At 44.7% G+C, this 15,814-nt stretch overlaps 1 protein-coding gene across 1 annotated transcript in view; it reads left to right on the top strand.

The window, feature by feature from the left end:
• DENND1A (DENN domain containing 1A) overlaps window positions 1-15,814 on the top strand; it is a 536,048-nt gene that overhangs the window by 351,761 nt on the left and 168,473 nt on the right. The window contains exon 13 of the mRNA XM_027775610.1: window positions 5,712-5,837. Coding sequence (XP_027631411.1) covers window positions 5,712-5,837 — 126 coding nt within the window. The remainder of the gene's footprint in view (window positions 1-5,711; window positions 5,838-15,814) is intronic.

Genomic DNA, 15,814 nt, shown 5'->3' with positions numbered 1-15,814 from the left:
AGCAGGAAGTGCCGAATGACTGCACCAGGCCAAGCACTGTGCTGGCTACTGGCACTGCTGGGAACCCACAGCCTAGCAGGAAAGGTGGAAGATACTGTGGCCCAGGGTAGAACCACCTACACAGTTCGAGGGCCCTGACTTCACGGTCAGGGGAGGCTTCACAGATGGGGCAGCATCTGGATTCTCTCTTCCCATTAACCCAAGGCAATAGTTAATTTGACTATTACAGACAAATACCTCATTTTAATTCAATATAAAAGTAGCATATGCTTTTTTTTATATAAAGGATAACAAAAACAATCAAGTGTACAAAATAGAAAGTGAAAGCATCCTTGCATGGTTAAAGGTTGGTACATGGTATTTTAGATTTTTGTCATATGTAGATATAATTTTTAAATGAGCCATGCTGTTCCTATTATTCTGCAGCTTGTGTTTTTTCCTGCTCTTGCCAGTGGTTTGTGGGCATCTTTTCATGTCAGTTCTTAGGCTACTGCCATATTTTTTCCGGGCAGCGAGACTGCATTTCATTGTGATGGTTTGTGTGAGTTACTTGCTCGACCCCCATTGGTGGACGCTTCAACAGTCTTTCATGGATTCTAGTACAACCAGGACAAGAAGGGATAAGAGAGAGCTCCGTCTGAGTAGTTAGTAGATGGCTTCTAGATGGCAATTTCATAATGGTTAAGTGGGACCGACAGCTGTACAGATGGCTCTGGGGAATTTGGATTTCCTTCTGAAGGTGATGATGGTGTAAGTTTGGGCATCAAAAGGTTTTTGATGGGGCGGTGGAAATGATTGGATGTGAGTTTTTAGAAGAGTTCTGGGACAGCTGTGGGTGGCTGGCATTGAGGAGAGACTAAAGGGAGGACCCCACTCAGGAAGCTACTGGAAATTATTGGATTTGGGTTTTGTTTTTGTTTATATTGGCTTTTTTTTTTTTTGAGAGGTTTTTACTATAAGGTGCTTGCGCTTGCCAGAGAGACAGAGATAGAACGCGAGAAATCGCCCCCCAGGAGAGATGGTCATGCCGCAATCCCTTCTCTTCCATTCTCCTCTCAGAATCTTGGGCACACACACCCAAGCACCCGGTGTGAGTTTAAGCCACTGGGTCCGGGTCTCGAACCGTGGTCGACTACGTGGGAATCCAGCCACATAGCCATTACGCCAACTGCTGGTTTCAAGGATTTGGGTTTTTTCAAGAGTTCTGGGACAGCTGTGGGGTGGCTGGCATTAAGGAGAGACTGAAGGGAGGAGTCCACTTAGGAAGCTACTCCACCAGTCTGGGGCAAAGTGGATGGAGGGAGCAGAACCTTCTAGGACCAAAGTCAAGGGCACTGTGAGGAGAGGGCGGATTTGGGGCCTCTCTGGAGCAGTGGTGTTGGGAAGTGGAAGATAGTTGTGGGAAGGCGGAAGAAGAGGGAGGGATTTGACACCCAGCCTAGGAGACTGGGGAAAGATGCTACAGCAACCAAGAGGGGCCCAGAAGTGAAGGAGGGGAGCTTCCTTGAGAACGATGAGTTCAGTTTTGTACTCACTTCCCTTTGTTTTCGACCTTCCTCCTGTGACTCCTGATTAAAGGAATAAGCCATTCCATTGGCCCTTCCAATACCCCCAAGTTACCCCCCGGAGAGCCCCAATGTTAATGATTTGACCAGCACCTCCAGGAGTTGTGAGGCAGGTTCAGCTTTAGATGTATAACCGTGGGTTATTTAAACCTTAAAGTATCTTCCCTCACTTCTATTTAAAGGACGAATGTTACCACTAGCTATCAGATGCACAGATACTTGCAGTTTCAAAGTTCGAGGTGCTCACAGGTCGAGACAAAAGCTTCTCCGTGATGCGGGGCAAAGGGGGTTTTCAGAAGTCTTGGCCTACGTGGTCACAGAGGCATCAGAGCCCAGGACCACTTGGCTAGTTTCAGGCCAGCTGGGGCAGACTGGAAGGAACGCACTCCTATTTGCTCAGTTACAATCAGCGGCTCCTTCTTTGTGTAAAATGGTAATGAGGCCATTAGGAAAGGCTCACCTGAAGTGCAGCGTTGTGAGTCCAAGGTAATTAAACACCTCCCGAGTGAAAGAGAAAGGCCAGGGAAGGTTAAGTGAGGCATAATCTGCAGCACAGGTGGCCCAGGGCCTTTGAGGAGGCAGAAGAGCCACAGAGGCTTGCACCATTTCAAAGGACAGAAATGTCACTCCGGTCCCCTGGAGGAGCCAGATTTTTATTATTTGGGGGGTGGAGTGTGGGAGAATATTTTTAACATTTTAATAAAGCACGTGTCATTTTCGTATTTTCATCTCCAATTGAAAGTCCACCGCAGAGTCTGCCAGGGTATCAGGTGACCTGCAGGAGTCCCCCAGCCTCTTGCCATGGTGGGGTTCATCCATCCCAGAAGAGGGGAGGTCACAACACACTAGTTGTATCTACTCGGACTGTGTAGACTCCAGACTGCTTAGGAGGAAAATTGTTTTCTTCAGGCACCTGGGAGCAGAGATGGGAAGCCACCCCATTGAAGTGTGTTCCGGCACTTCTGACTTGGTAGAGGACATCAGGCCCACCTTCACTCGTTTACTGTCCAAGCATATCATATGTCCCTTAGCAAAAGCATAGGGTTATTTCTCTGTGTTCAGTTATCATTCCTCAAGGGCTCACTTAGTGCCAAGCATTGTGCCCGTGACTTCCTGTGTCCTTTCAGTTTATTTTCTTGGCAACAGAAGATTTTTACTATTAGGGATTCTCGTCCCAAAATATCTGCTATCTCCATACAAAAGCCTGTACGTAATCTTTATAGCAGCATTATTTATAAAAGCCCAAAAAGTGGCAATAGCCCAGTTGTCCATCAACTGATGACCAGATAAGTATAATCTGATATATCCATATAATGGAGTACTACTTGAGGATAAAAAGGAATAAGATACTGCTATAATATAGATAAACCTTGTTTATAATGAGCATTATTTTTGTTATTGTGAAAGAATCCAATTGCAGAAGGTGACCTATTGTGTGATTCCATTTATATTAAACATTCAGAATAGGCAATCCATCCCACTTCTGGGTTTCTACCCAAAGAACGGAAGACTGCTCAGTCGAAAAAGTGCTTGCACATCAATGTTTATTGCAGGATTATTTACAATCGCTAAGACATGGAACCAACCCAGATGTCCACAAACTGAATGGATTGAAAAAGTGTGGCACATATACTCTATGGAATACTACTCAGCCATAAATAACAAGACCCTGGCATTTGATAGAAAGTGGTTGGAAAATAGTTAGCGATGATAAGACAGTGTGGAATGAGGCAAGAGAAGAGAAGAGTATGGAAAAGGATAGCAAGAAGCAAATAGAGAGGCATGGCATTAGTGGAATACAGATAGGGCTTATTACCTGTTGAAGATGACGTGTATAGTATTCTCAACTGGAATGATCTGAGAAGTATTTCCTGTTGGGTAAAGTCTTTTTACAAGCAAAATGATATATAGTGATGAAATGTTTAAAAAATAATTGGAACAATAATAGTAATCTGAAAAAAATGAAAAGCTATGAGATGATGATGAGGGGGATTTTAATATCTTTGTATTGACTGATATGCATGGTATTCCTTCTGGGAAAAGAAATATAATACACTGTAGAGTTATATGTGATTCAATGTAATATAGACAAGATTATGATAATAAATAAATTTTTTAAAATTAAAAAAAACCCTAATATTAAAAAAAAAAGAATAGGCAAATCCATAGAGACAGAAAGTAGATTAATGATTACTTGCTAGTGTTGCCCAGGGCTAGGACTGCGGTAGAGACGGTGGGGAATGGGCATGGAGAGTGACAGCTAATGACTATGGGGTTTCGTGTGGGACGATAAAAATGTTCTGAGGTTGTACCAGTGACGGTTGTACAAGCTTGTGACTATACCAAAAACCACTGAAGCATTCCCTTTAAATAAATTACTTTTATGATACTTGAAATCTGTCCCAATAAACTTTTTTAAAAATTCTCTTATCAGAAGCTTGGTAATACAATAGACGGTCCATGGATCATTTCTAAAGTTATGTAGTCCATCCCAGATTCTCAACATTTTTAGGTATCTGAGGAAAGCTATGGATCCCACGGCCAGAAAAATGACCATCATTCACTCATACAGCAAAGGTGTAGATGGTTCATGACCACCTAAATTTAATGTTCTATTTTATCCTTAAATAACTTGAGACTTAGTCCAAGTCCCTTACAAAATTAGTTACCCTGAGATGTGCTCTTGAAACGTCACCTGCATGCTTAAAAACAATTATTGGTTTTCTCTTTCTCTCAAGATGATGGAGAAAATCCCATCTGATTCCTGCCTTCCTCTCCAGCTTCGTGTTTAGCCAGTTCTCGCCACAGAAGCCACAGTCTTTCTGTTATCTAAACTCTTCTTTCCTGTAGGACTTTGGTACCCTACTCCCTATACCTAACACACTGTTCTCTGCTCTCTTTGCCTTCTTAACTGTAAATACTTTAACTCATTCTTCAGGTCTCAGTCCAAGTCTGTTTCCCTCCAGGAAGCCTTCCTTGCCATCCTTGGCAAGCTCCCTCGCAGGAGGCACAGTAGTGATATCCCGTGTGTTGCTGTTTTTCTCACTTGCATGCCAGTGGAATCAGGACAGGCCCATGACTGGCTCCACTCTCACTGTATCCTCAGCACTCTACATAGTCTTGAGCATATAGGAAACAATAAATCCTTGTCAAATAAATGAATGACTCAAGGTCATCCCATTGTACCATTCCAGGGTCATTTTTCACCTGAAATACAGGACGAGTTGTGTGCCTTGAAGTTTGTGCACTATAGCATCCGGAAATGAATGGAAGACTTACTAGAAGTAATCCAAGAAACTTGATGTTGTCCTTGATGTTGATGACAGTAGCCGCCACATCACACAGTGGCGTTTCCTACATGGATACATGGGAGAAATCTCTTTCAGGCCTCACTTTCAGGAAAACCTTTATTCATTTGAGCAGCTGTTTTGCTTATAACACATGACCAAATGAATCTCCTAAGTTTCATGTTTCCCTTTTTGCTGTGGTCACCAGGAGGCTCTTATGTCACACTCAAAGACCACTTCTAGCCACCATGTAACACTTCATAGCTTATATTTATATACTATATTTATTCCTAGCTTGTCTTTTGCCTTTGGTTTCTTGTCTACTTTGTTTTAACCTGTGGAGTACATATCTAGAAGTGGCCACTGTTTCTGTAGAGTATGATGTGTGAGGTATATAAATAAGCCTTTTACTTCTAATATTTGTAAGTACTTTGAAGAGGGAATGGAATTGGAACTAAAAGTCTTGGTGTGTTTTGGGCACAAGTGACAGGATTTTTCTATTCCAATTCCAATTTGGTCACTTCTTGAGTTTATTTATAGGCATGTAACCCAAACTCTCTTAGACTGTCACCCTTGTAAAATGGGAATTCACCGGGCTGTTGAAAGAATTAAATTAAAAAGTATGTGAAATAATTTACCTGGCCCAAAGTAACTGCTTAAATAATAGTTTTATTTGGTTTTTATTGGACACACTCCTATAGGCGCAATTTTCAAAGCCTGCCTAACTAAATGTGTTTTTGTCTTGCAGCAGAGGCATCAAACCAGTCCTCTGTCCAAGGGATTTTCTAGGGCTCCATGTGTCCTGGACTCAGCTGACCTTTGACCCTGTCCTCAACTTGTGTTTTCTTTCTGTCACCAGATTTCTTCTCTGAAGAGCAGACTGAAGAAGGTCTCCACAACAACTGGTGATGGCGTGGCCAGAGCTTTCCTCAAGGCTCAGGCCGCTTTCTTCGGTAGCTACCGAAATGCTCTGAAAATTGAGCCGGTGAGTAGCCTCGGACACGGTAGACTGCGTGCTGCCAACCCATCTTGTTTGGTCAGTACTGAGAAACGTCCCTCCATGGCTGCAAGTAACCCCATGATTCTTGTGGTTTTTTAATTTACCGGAAGAGTGTGTACATCATGGAAGTTTGAAGAGGCTGATGCTTTATCTTAGCAAGTATGCTGGGCTGTCGGATGCAAGACACTCACTGTTCCTAGGAGTTAAGGCTGCTAAGACCCACCCCTCACTCCAACAACAAGCTCGCTTCCATGTTGGATAACCCGCTCTCATGGAAATCACGGCATGCCTGAGATTTCTCCCATGTATCCATGTAGGAAACACCACTGCATTTATGGTGGCTACTGTCATCAACATCAAGGACAACATCCCTCTGGTTAGCCTCTCCCTGGCCTCAGGGCCAAGGAGAATAGAGGACCTGAGTCACCCTGTATAGGAAAAAACTGGAGGAACCCCATCCTGACAGCACTTCTCTCAGGAGTACAGGCTCCCCTCATCCCGAGCAGGTGAGGGGTGGCAGCCATGCCCAGCCTAGTCAGAGTGGCATGCAGGGATCAGCATAGGTTGCACTGTCTAGACCAGGGATGTTTGTTTCTGGTTTTGTTTTTAACCTGTAGCATTTTATTAGATTAAACGACAAAAGGTAAGTGGATATCAGGAAATGCATTCCAGGTAAAAAAAATTCTGAGTGAATCATGATCACACTTTCTTATCAGCCATAGGTTGTAGCTGGTTAAGTCATTTTTTTACTGCTATGACTCTTCCATATGGCTAAGTAAATCACAAAGAGTGGTAGTAGGCACCTTGCTTTCCCTTGTCTTAGGAAATTCTCTCTGTGAAGTGGCCAGGACAGTGGGTGCTCATGGCCCTGCGTGGTAGCACCACCATCCACCTCATTTTCCATGCAACATTTAGACCTTCCCTTGTAGGCTGCCTCAGTTTCAGGCAATGTCATGGTCACACATTTACTCATATAACAGAAAAGATGCACTCTCTTTTTGCTTCCTGAGAAATAGTCCCTTCAGTCCTCTAAAGCCCTTCAACTTCCAGCAAGTTCCCCATTTCCGGCCTGTCTCATGGTGAGGTGGCCTATTTTTTTATTAGGATCTTGGGCCCAGCTAGACCAGTCAAGTTCAGTGCTGTTCTGAGAGCTGACATGATTCAGGAAAATACTGTTGTCTTCCTCTCTCTGGGAATGGCCCAAGTTCTTGCTGTGCATTGCTGGGAAGGGACGGACTTGAAAGATGTTCACGCTTACAGTTACCTGCTTGTTGTCAGTTATGTGTCTGGAACCCAGAAGCTGCTGAATCTTGGTCCGTATCTCTGGGTATATGACGGGGGCACAGGCAGCGCCACAAGTATTTGTAGATGCCCTGAAAGGCACTGAATTTCAGGACAGAAGCCCTGGACTTTAAAGCCTGGCCATACACTATTAAGCTGTATAAAACTTGACCACGCCACTTAATCTGGTTATTTTCTTCTCTTGCACAATAAGGATAAGACTATGTGTCCTTTCTACATCCCCGGGTTGTTATGAGGATCAAATGAGCCATCAAACATTTCATTAAGAAAAGTAGAACTTGAACTGGGTCTGATAAGTACGTTTGCAAAAAGACAGACAAGCCTTCCAGCAGTGGGTGTGGCTCTGAGCGAGCAGAGACAGCACCCCTCGTGGTCAGTTTGTCTGGAGTCATAGGTTCAGGTGGGGAGATAGGGCTGCAGGAAAGGTTGGAATCAACTTTGGCCGAGTCTTGGATGCTCGGCTAGGAGTATGAACTTTAGCCTGCAGGGAGTTTCTGAGCAGAGACGTGATGTGCCCGAAGTCAGGTTTGAGCAGTAATACGCTGATGGGCTAAAAGGAAAGGGGGGTGGAGACAGTCAGAGGACTGTATGGGAACTCAGAAGAGAACCCTGCATGGTTACTCCAGGAGAAGGTACCATGAAGGTAGTGACTAGGCTTTATAATAGATAAAATATGGGCGACAAAGGGTTTGAAATGTTAAAATAGCTCCCAAAATTTGGAGCCTGGGAGAGGACGAGGATTCTCCTAGTAGCAAAAGGAAAAACTTGATGCCATGGTTTCATGGTAGCAGCTGGTTTCATGGTAAAAAGCTGGAACAGACTGTGTCCGTAGAAACTGTGAGGTAAATTAGAGCACGTCTGGGACTAGCGGCCATGTGGTGGTTAAAGTGGCTGTAACCCACATAGCCGAAGTCTCGGACCCGGCGATTTGAAAACAATATGCTGTGCATGCATGCCCACAATCCCAAGAGGAAAATGGAGAAGGGGTTGTAGCGTTACAACCCTACCCCAGTGATGCTTGCCCATTTTCTCTACCTGTCTCCCTGTCTCGCTCCGGTGAGTGCATATGCCCTATAGCAAACGTTAAAAAATGCACGTAGGTGTAATGGAGTATTACAGAACCGTGTCGTCCATGTCATTGGTTTGGTTGTGGATAGGGCTCTTTTCTTTGAATCCCAGCTGCCACTCAGCTATAAGAAATACCATTGGTGGAAACAGCAGGTGGCATAATAGTTACGTTGCTGGACTCCCACATAGTTGATCATGATTCAAATCCCAGACCTGGTGGCTTAAAACTCACGCTGGGCGTGTGTGTGCACGTGCCCAAAATCCTGAGAGGAGAATGGAGGAGAAGCGGTTGCAGCATGGCCATCCACCTTGGGAGGTGTTTTCTTGCTTTCTGTCTCTTCAGTGAGTACATGCACCCTAGAGCAAAAATCTCTCTTTAAAAAAAAAAAGATAAAACTTTAGTTTGTGTACCATGAAGAAAGAAAAAGGAGGGACCAGCAGTTAGCGTAATGGCTATGTTGTTGGACTCCCATGTAGCCAACTGTGGTTCAAGTCCCAGACCTGGTGGCTTAAACTCACGCCGGGCGCTTGTGCGTGCCTGCCCAAGATCCCAAGAGGAGAATGGAGAAGGGATTGCGGCGTGGCCATCCCCCCTGGGGGTGATTTCTCGCTCTCTCTCTCTCTGTCTCTCTCTTTCTGGCGAGCACACGCGCCCTATAGTGAAAACCTCTCCAAAAAAAAAAAAAAACAGAAAGGGAAAGGAGAGCTACCAACTATAATGAAGGGCACTGTGGGTGTAGTTCCAGATTTCAAAGACGCTCCACCGGTAAGAGCTCTTCTTAGAATCAGTGGGATGTGGCAGACCTGTCATGCTTTAGTCCCACTCCTCTGTGCCAGAATGGCTTTCTTCTGTTAGACCACAAGGTAAGCAAGAGGGCCTGAAATTTTCCAGCCCAGCATTGAGCCAAAGGTCATTACCATGTGGTTTTACCCTAGGTGGTTTTAAATCATAGATTTAATTCCAGAAAATTTTCCTCATCTGAAAAATGGGGTAACAACATGTCCCATACAAGAGTATTTGCAGATTAAGTAAAATCGTGACTGGAAAGCACATGAGCCCAAGAAGGGGGAGGGGAACTGCAGCTGCATGACTGGGGAGAACGGGTCCCTGGTGCTTCTGCAGGGTGGCCGGCTGCGAGGGGCCAAGCGGCCATTTGTCTTTTTACTGTGTCTCTGGTTATAAAAGTAGCTCTGGGTAAGACAGGGTTAGAGTAACGGTTAGAAATGAGACAGCGCCATCTCATGTGGGGTCAAGATACCACGTTGGCATGTCTCCACCTAGGTCCTAGAGTTTGGGCTTGTCTTTATTTTATTTCATTTTGGTTTGGGTTTTTTTTTTACTTTCTTTCAGACAGTTTGAGATCTCTCTGATAAAGCAGTCCTTTACCCCAGGTCTTAATTCAGTCTTACCCTTTAGTATATATAAGCGTTTTCACATCATACAGAAACATCCTAACTGTCATTTACGATGGCTGCACATGCCCCAGCAGGTGACACCAATGGTTTTCAGCCCCGAAAACTCAGGCTGTGGATCAGGACCCCCTGGGGGGTTTTAAAAAGGCAAATGTCTGGGCCCCATGCGTAGATTTTTATCAGGTTCCCAGGGTCTGAAATCAGTGCCAACTCCCCCAGAACAGGATCCTGATCCTGGTCTTTTAGATGGTTGGTTACGCTTCATAGTTTTAAACTACACTGTGGTGAACATCTTTATATAAATCTTCAGACATGTTCAGGATTATTTTCTTGGGCAGATTTCCTGACATGGATTTACTGGGTCAGAGGAGCCAAATACACTTAGGCCTTTGAGATGGAAGATGAAGGAGAAAGCTGGGGCCAGGAACAGGTACAATCTGCAGGTAGAGTCCCTGAGGCAGGTGGCAGGGCAAGGCAGAGCCAGGATAGGACTGAGGGCAGACGGAGCCTGCGGGTCAAAGACCTGGAGAAAGTGTGGGCGCGGAAGCCGCTGCCAGCACCAGCGTGTCCCTGGGTGCCAGCTACACAGGTATGGCATGAGGACTTGCCCTCCTGGGCCAGCGGCACAGTCATGGGACTCAGCTCATTGCAAATTCACTATCCTGTGTTGTATTTTATTTTCTTTCAAGTGTGAATCATGGCGAGCTTCAGTGTGCTCCTTTCTGCTCCACTCCTAGCTAGCTTGTGACTTTGGGCAAGTGCGTTTTGCTTCTCTGATCTTCAGTTTCCTTTTCCATACAAGAATGTCTAGTCCCCTCCTTGCAGGATTGTGCTAAAGCTCAAGTCATCACAGCACAGTGTGTGTCCTGTCAGCGCAGGAGTGTTCACCCTGGCCCTGCCCCCCTACCCTAGCCTGCAGAACCCCTAGACCGGAGCCTCCATTCTGCAGAGGAGGGCTCCACCAGCCTGCAGCAGCAGGGGCAACAACCCCACCAAGACGCTCAGTGCCCACTCTGGCTCTGGGAGGAGGGGTGACCCCTGACTTGAGAGACAGAGATGGGTGACTCCTCTACAACAGGTGCTGGGACCCTTCCCCTGGCTCAGAGCTCACTTAAGATTTTGATTCCTTGGCCTATTTTTTTTTTCTTTACTGCAGGAAGCAATTCCAAGTGCATCTGGCTGGGGAGACTCCTTCCTTGTCCAGGAGGAATGAGGAGGGAGCCCACTTGCCCAGGCCCTGACCTGTGCCAGGAGCTGGGGCTGCCCCTCCCACAATGCCTTCTGCAAGTCTCTGTCTGCTCCCTGCTACCTTGTCTCTTCAGCACTGGGTGATTGCTTCAGAGGGGTCTCCCAGAGGCCTGATAGTGAGATGCCAGTATAGCGCCCAGCCACAGTCAAGTCCACTACCCCCTCAGTGGCCTCCTTCTGCAAGGTCAAAGTTGGGTTCACTTCCACATTGCTCCACGTTCAAGATCTCAGCATTTCCCTAAGACTGCCCCTGACTGTCCATTCTACAGTTGAGAGATGGAGGCTCAGAGTGACAGGGACTTCCAGGGAAGTGGCAGAGTCAGGGGCAGCCTCAGGTCGACCCAACTTCAAAATCCAGGTTCCTCCGTCACGCCTTCTCTCTTTGTTCTGGTTTCCACTTGTTCCATATTCATAAGTTTCTCTGCATTTCCAGCGCTAGCACAGGTCCTGGCACAGGACATAGGCATCAGTAAGTGTGTTTCGGAATAACGAATGGGAGAATGAGTGAAAGAAACTGAGACTCAGAGGTGCATTTGAGGCCGGGATCGGCCCTCAGCCTTGGTTCAGTGTGTGCATTGCATCCTGGTCTTTCTGGGCTTTGGAAGTTGCTGCTGCCTAATGGAAGGGAGGGGCGGGTGTCTGTAAAGCGCAAGGGCTTGTGACCCATTTTTCAGTCACCTGGAGGATATTAGGTGCAAAGCCCAAGACATTCAACAATGTGGGCCAAGCCAACTTGTTCTTCGCTGCTTAAATGACAGAGCCCACAGCAGCAGCAGCCCATTCGGAGAAACCCCCTTTATCCCTGTCAAGCGGCAGCCCAGGCTCCAGCTCATTTGTTTAGGCCTTTCTTGCTCTCTGACACGCCTCCTAGCAGTTGCCAGGCAACTCTGGGAGTCGCAGTGTGTGTTAGGGATTAACTAGTTAGGGCTGGGGTCCTTTTTGGCTAGAAGGGGATAAAAGACAAATGATTTTAATTGCTAGGCCAAGGACCCTTTCTCTGCTTGGTAGGACACTGCAACTTTTGGAGGATGCGAATAGCAGTGGGGTCCTTGAATTTGCCTCAAATGTTCCCCTTTCTCTCTTAGGGAAAACGTGTGAATCCTTAAAGAATCTTTTACCTCACTCCTTTGTTTAAAATTATATCATCATGAAATCTGAATAAAACTAAGCCATCTTCTTTGAAAGACATTTCATAGCACAACAATCTCAAGTTTTAAGGAACTTTCGAAAATAGATTGTTGTGCTTTCGTTTCATCCCTCTTTCTACTCAGAGTTTCACATTTCATAGCTCAGGCCACATGGAGTCGTCTCAGAACACTGCATGTAAAGGGGCTCTCCCATGTCTGGCCCACACAGGCCCTGGGTAGATGTAAACACAAAGAGCAAACCAGGGGATGTTGGTGCCAGAGGGCACATCTTGCTCTGTGTGAACATCCGGGGTAAGGTCCATGTGGCCAGAGCAATTAGAAGTGGTTTATTTACCTGACCCGTGTGGCCCCCTCTATGCCTACCTTGGCCGAGATGAGCAAGGAACACGTGCTGGGGTGGGGACAGTAATCAGCTATCTTGACAGATCGTGGCCCGGTCACTTGAGTCCTAGCGACCTTGCTTAGGACACCCCAAGAGGCTAGGCTTCCTGATTTGGCTATCGGTGTGCTGGTGTCATCCACCTTCCAGCCCCTGATTTTGCACATGATTCTGCTGAGTCATATTTATCCACCTAAAACCCCTGGAAGACACGGAAGTTAAGATAGAAGCAGACTGATAGCCTGGCTTTCAAGCATGAATGCACGAGGCTATGTTGGAGCAGGTTGGAAAAACACCACATGTGTCTATATCCTGGTTGAGTAACACTGTTGAGCTCACAGTATAAAAAGAAGGAAGAAAACCCACCAACCTGTACTTCTATTTGTTTTTATTGTGATAGAAAAATATTTTTAAATGAGAAAAATTAAAACATCACCATAATCCCACTGAATTGACATGCACCTCTTATTTTTACCCTTTAATTATTTTCACTATGTAAGGTGTTTACATAGCTGTGATCAAATCTATATTAAAAGTTTGTTTCTCCCCCATTTAAATGATGTCATTTCTACATAGTTGTAGGATATTCCATCAAGTATAGAGCCACAATTTCTGTACCCACTCTCCCATGCTAGACATGTAAGTTGTTTTCCATCTTTTGATAATTATAATTAATATTCTACCACACATTTTTATGAATAAGCTTTTGAAAATGCTATATTTTGAGTCCTTCTGAGTAGAGAAACTAACCCTGTGTTGACTCAACCTAAGGGAGCCTCCATCAGGGAAGAATTAAGAGCCTTGAGAGGATGGTGTGTACACTCCATCCCCCAGTAGAAAAGCAAGGGAGTCCTGGAGCACATGTAAGGAATAGGACTGATTTGTCTGTGCCTCCATCTTTGTTTCTAAACAAAGTTACAAGGAACCTAGGCACTGAGGACAGACCAGCAAGATAAGAAATAAGAAAGTCGGGGAAACCTGGGGAAAGGAAATCCGGTGAGACCTGGTAGGGATTGGTGTATGTGCCTCATGCTAATGCCCAACCAGCTTGGGAATGGTAGAGCTGGAAATCTTACCTGTCAAACCTGGGTCTGTCTTCAGAGCCCATGCTTTGCTTTGCTTTGCTTTGCTTTGCTTTGCTTTGCTTTTCTTTTCTTTTCTTTTCTTTTCTTTTCTTTTCTTTTCTTTTCTTTCCTTTCCTTTCCTTTCCTTTTTTTTTCCTAAATTGCATTAAGATACATATATGATGGATCTTCAAAAAGTTCTTGTAAAATGCATGATGAAGGGAAAAAAACTATGCATGGACTTGAAAGTTTTTTTGCACCAAAATAAACTAATTTCATTTGTCCACAAACTGAAGTATCTTAGTGCCATTTTAACCATTGCTAAGTATGCAATTCAATGGCATTCACTGTATTCATAATATGTACAACGGGTACCACTGTCAATTCAAAATTTTTCACCACCTCAAACAGAAACCCTATCCATTAAGCAATAACTTCCCATTTCCCTCTTCCCTAGCCTTTGGTAAACTCTAATCTACTTTTTGTCTCTACGGGTTGGACTATTCTAGAAGTTTCATAGAAATGGAAACCTTTAATATTAATTAACCCTTTTGTGTCTGACTTCCTGTACTTACTTTTTGAGACATAGACACCACTTTTTGTTTATCCGTTCATCTGGGGTTGTTTCCATCTTTTGCTATTGTAAATAATGCCACTAAAAACACTTATATACAAGAATTAGTTTGAACACTTGTTTGTATTCCTTTTGGGTATATAATTAGAAGTGGAATTACTGGGTAAGACAGTAACTTGGTTGAACTTTTTGAGGAACCACCAAACTGTTTTCCACATAGTAGGCCATGCTTTTGTTAAGTGGCTAGTGGTGTCTTTATAAAGCTTAGATACGTACCCAGACACATTCAGTAGGAAACTTCCGTGGAAGCTTTTCTTATTTCCCAGTTTATTTTAGATAAGCAGCTAGGTAATTAAAGCCTGAACCTATAGGCCTGAGCTAAGCAGGTGCATTGACAGCAGGAGGCTAGAGTGGATTATGGAAGGGACTAGCAATGTACGGTTGCCATTTTTTTCCATTTTAATGATCACCCAAGTCAAGTTCATATCCTGGGAATGAAACAAGGACAGGAAAGCTGCTTCCACCATTGAGACTCTGTGACATCAAGTGGCTAAGAAGGTCACCAAATAATGATGGAAAGAGTATGGCCTTTGGAATCATCTGGGTTTTCTCTCTGGCTCTGTCCTCTACTAGAAGATGACTTTAGAAGTCATTTAACCTCTCTAAACTTCCATTTTCTCATTTGTTTTTTTTTTTTGTTTGTTTGTTTTTTGAGAGGTTTTTGCTACAGGGCACGTGCACTCGCCAGACCAACAGAGAGAGACAGAGAGACAGAAAGCGAGAAATCACCCCCCAGGGGGGATGGCCACGCCGCAATCCCTTCTCCTCCATTCTCCTCTCGGGATCTTGGGCACGCACGCACACATGCCAGGTGTAAGTTTAAGCCACCGGGTCTGGGACTTGAACTGCGGTCGACTACGTGGGAATCCAGCGACATAGCCATTACGCTAACTGCTGGTTCCCCCATTTTCTCATTTGTAAAGGGAAAGAACACCTACCTTGTAGGACTATTGAGAAAAAATTGCAATAATATGTGTAAAACACCAGCATAGCACCTTGCTGGTCGTAGATATTAACCAAAGGTAATGACCATTCTTGCGAGGCTAGACGGTAAAGGAGGAAATAAGGCAAATGAGAAAGCGAGCGCCAGGTCCGGGACTCAAACCATGGTCAGCCATGTGGGAATCCAGCGCCCTAACCAACACACCGCCTGCCGGCCCTATAATTGAAGGGTTTTTTTCTGTTTTATTCTAAACATTTTTTACCTATTGACAAAAGGCCATTGTTCAGTATTGGCTCCAAATCTCCACTGTCCACATTACAGGGACACTGATGTTGTTCAGAAACACACTTTGAGAGCCTCTTACCTCGGAATTACATAACAAATGTCCTATGAACTGAGAACCATTGTTTTAGAAGTAGACCGCCCAAGTAGAAAGTAGGTCCCTAAGTGAGAAATGAGAACTGGCAGGAAATCCACTTAAACACTATGATCAAGCTCAACCGAATGATTTCAAAGAGCATTGCTGAATATGATCAAGATGAAATTCCCATATGTTCCAAAATACTTGAAAAATAAAACACAGCTAGTGTGTCTTAGACTATCCCAGAAGAATTCTAGGCTTTAAGTTGGTCTCATTTAATAATCCTGGCTCCTTATTACTTTGCTCTTTTATGATGGGGCCATATATTATACTCCATGGTGTTCTTCATGTAGTCTTGTATTTAGTAGGTGCTCATTAAATGTTTGTTGAAGGGACGTGTAG

This window comes from Tupaia chinensis, unplaced genomic scaffold (genome assembly GCF_000334495.1).
Source record: "Tupaia chinensis unplaced genomic scaffold, TupChi_1.0 Scaffold000575_1, whole genome shotgun sequence".
Lineage (NCBI taxonomy): Eukaryota > Metazoa > Chordata > Mammalia > Scandentia > Tupaiidae > Tupaia > Tupaia belangeri.
Note: the sequence above shows the minus strand (reverse complement) of the source record. Positions and strands in the feature narration are given on the sequence as shown.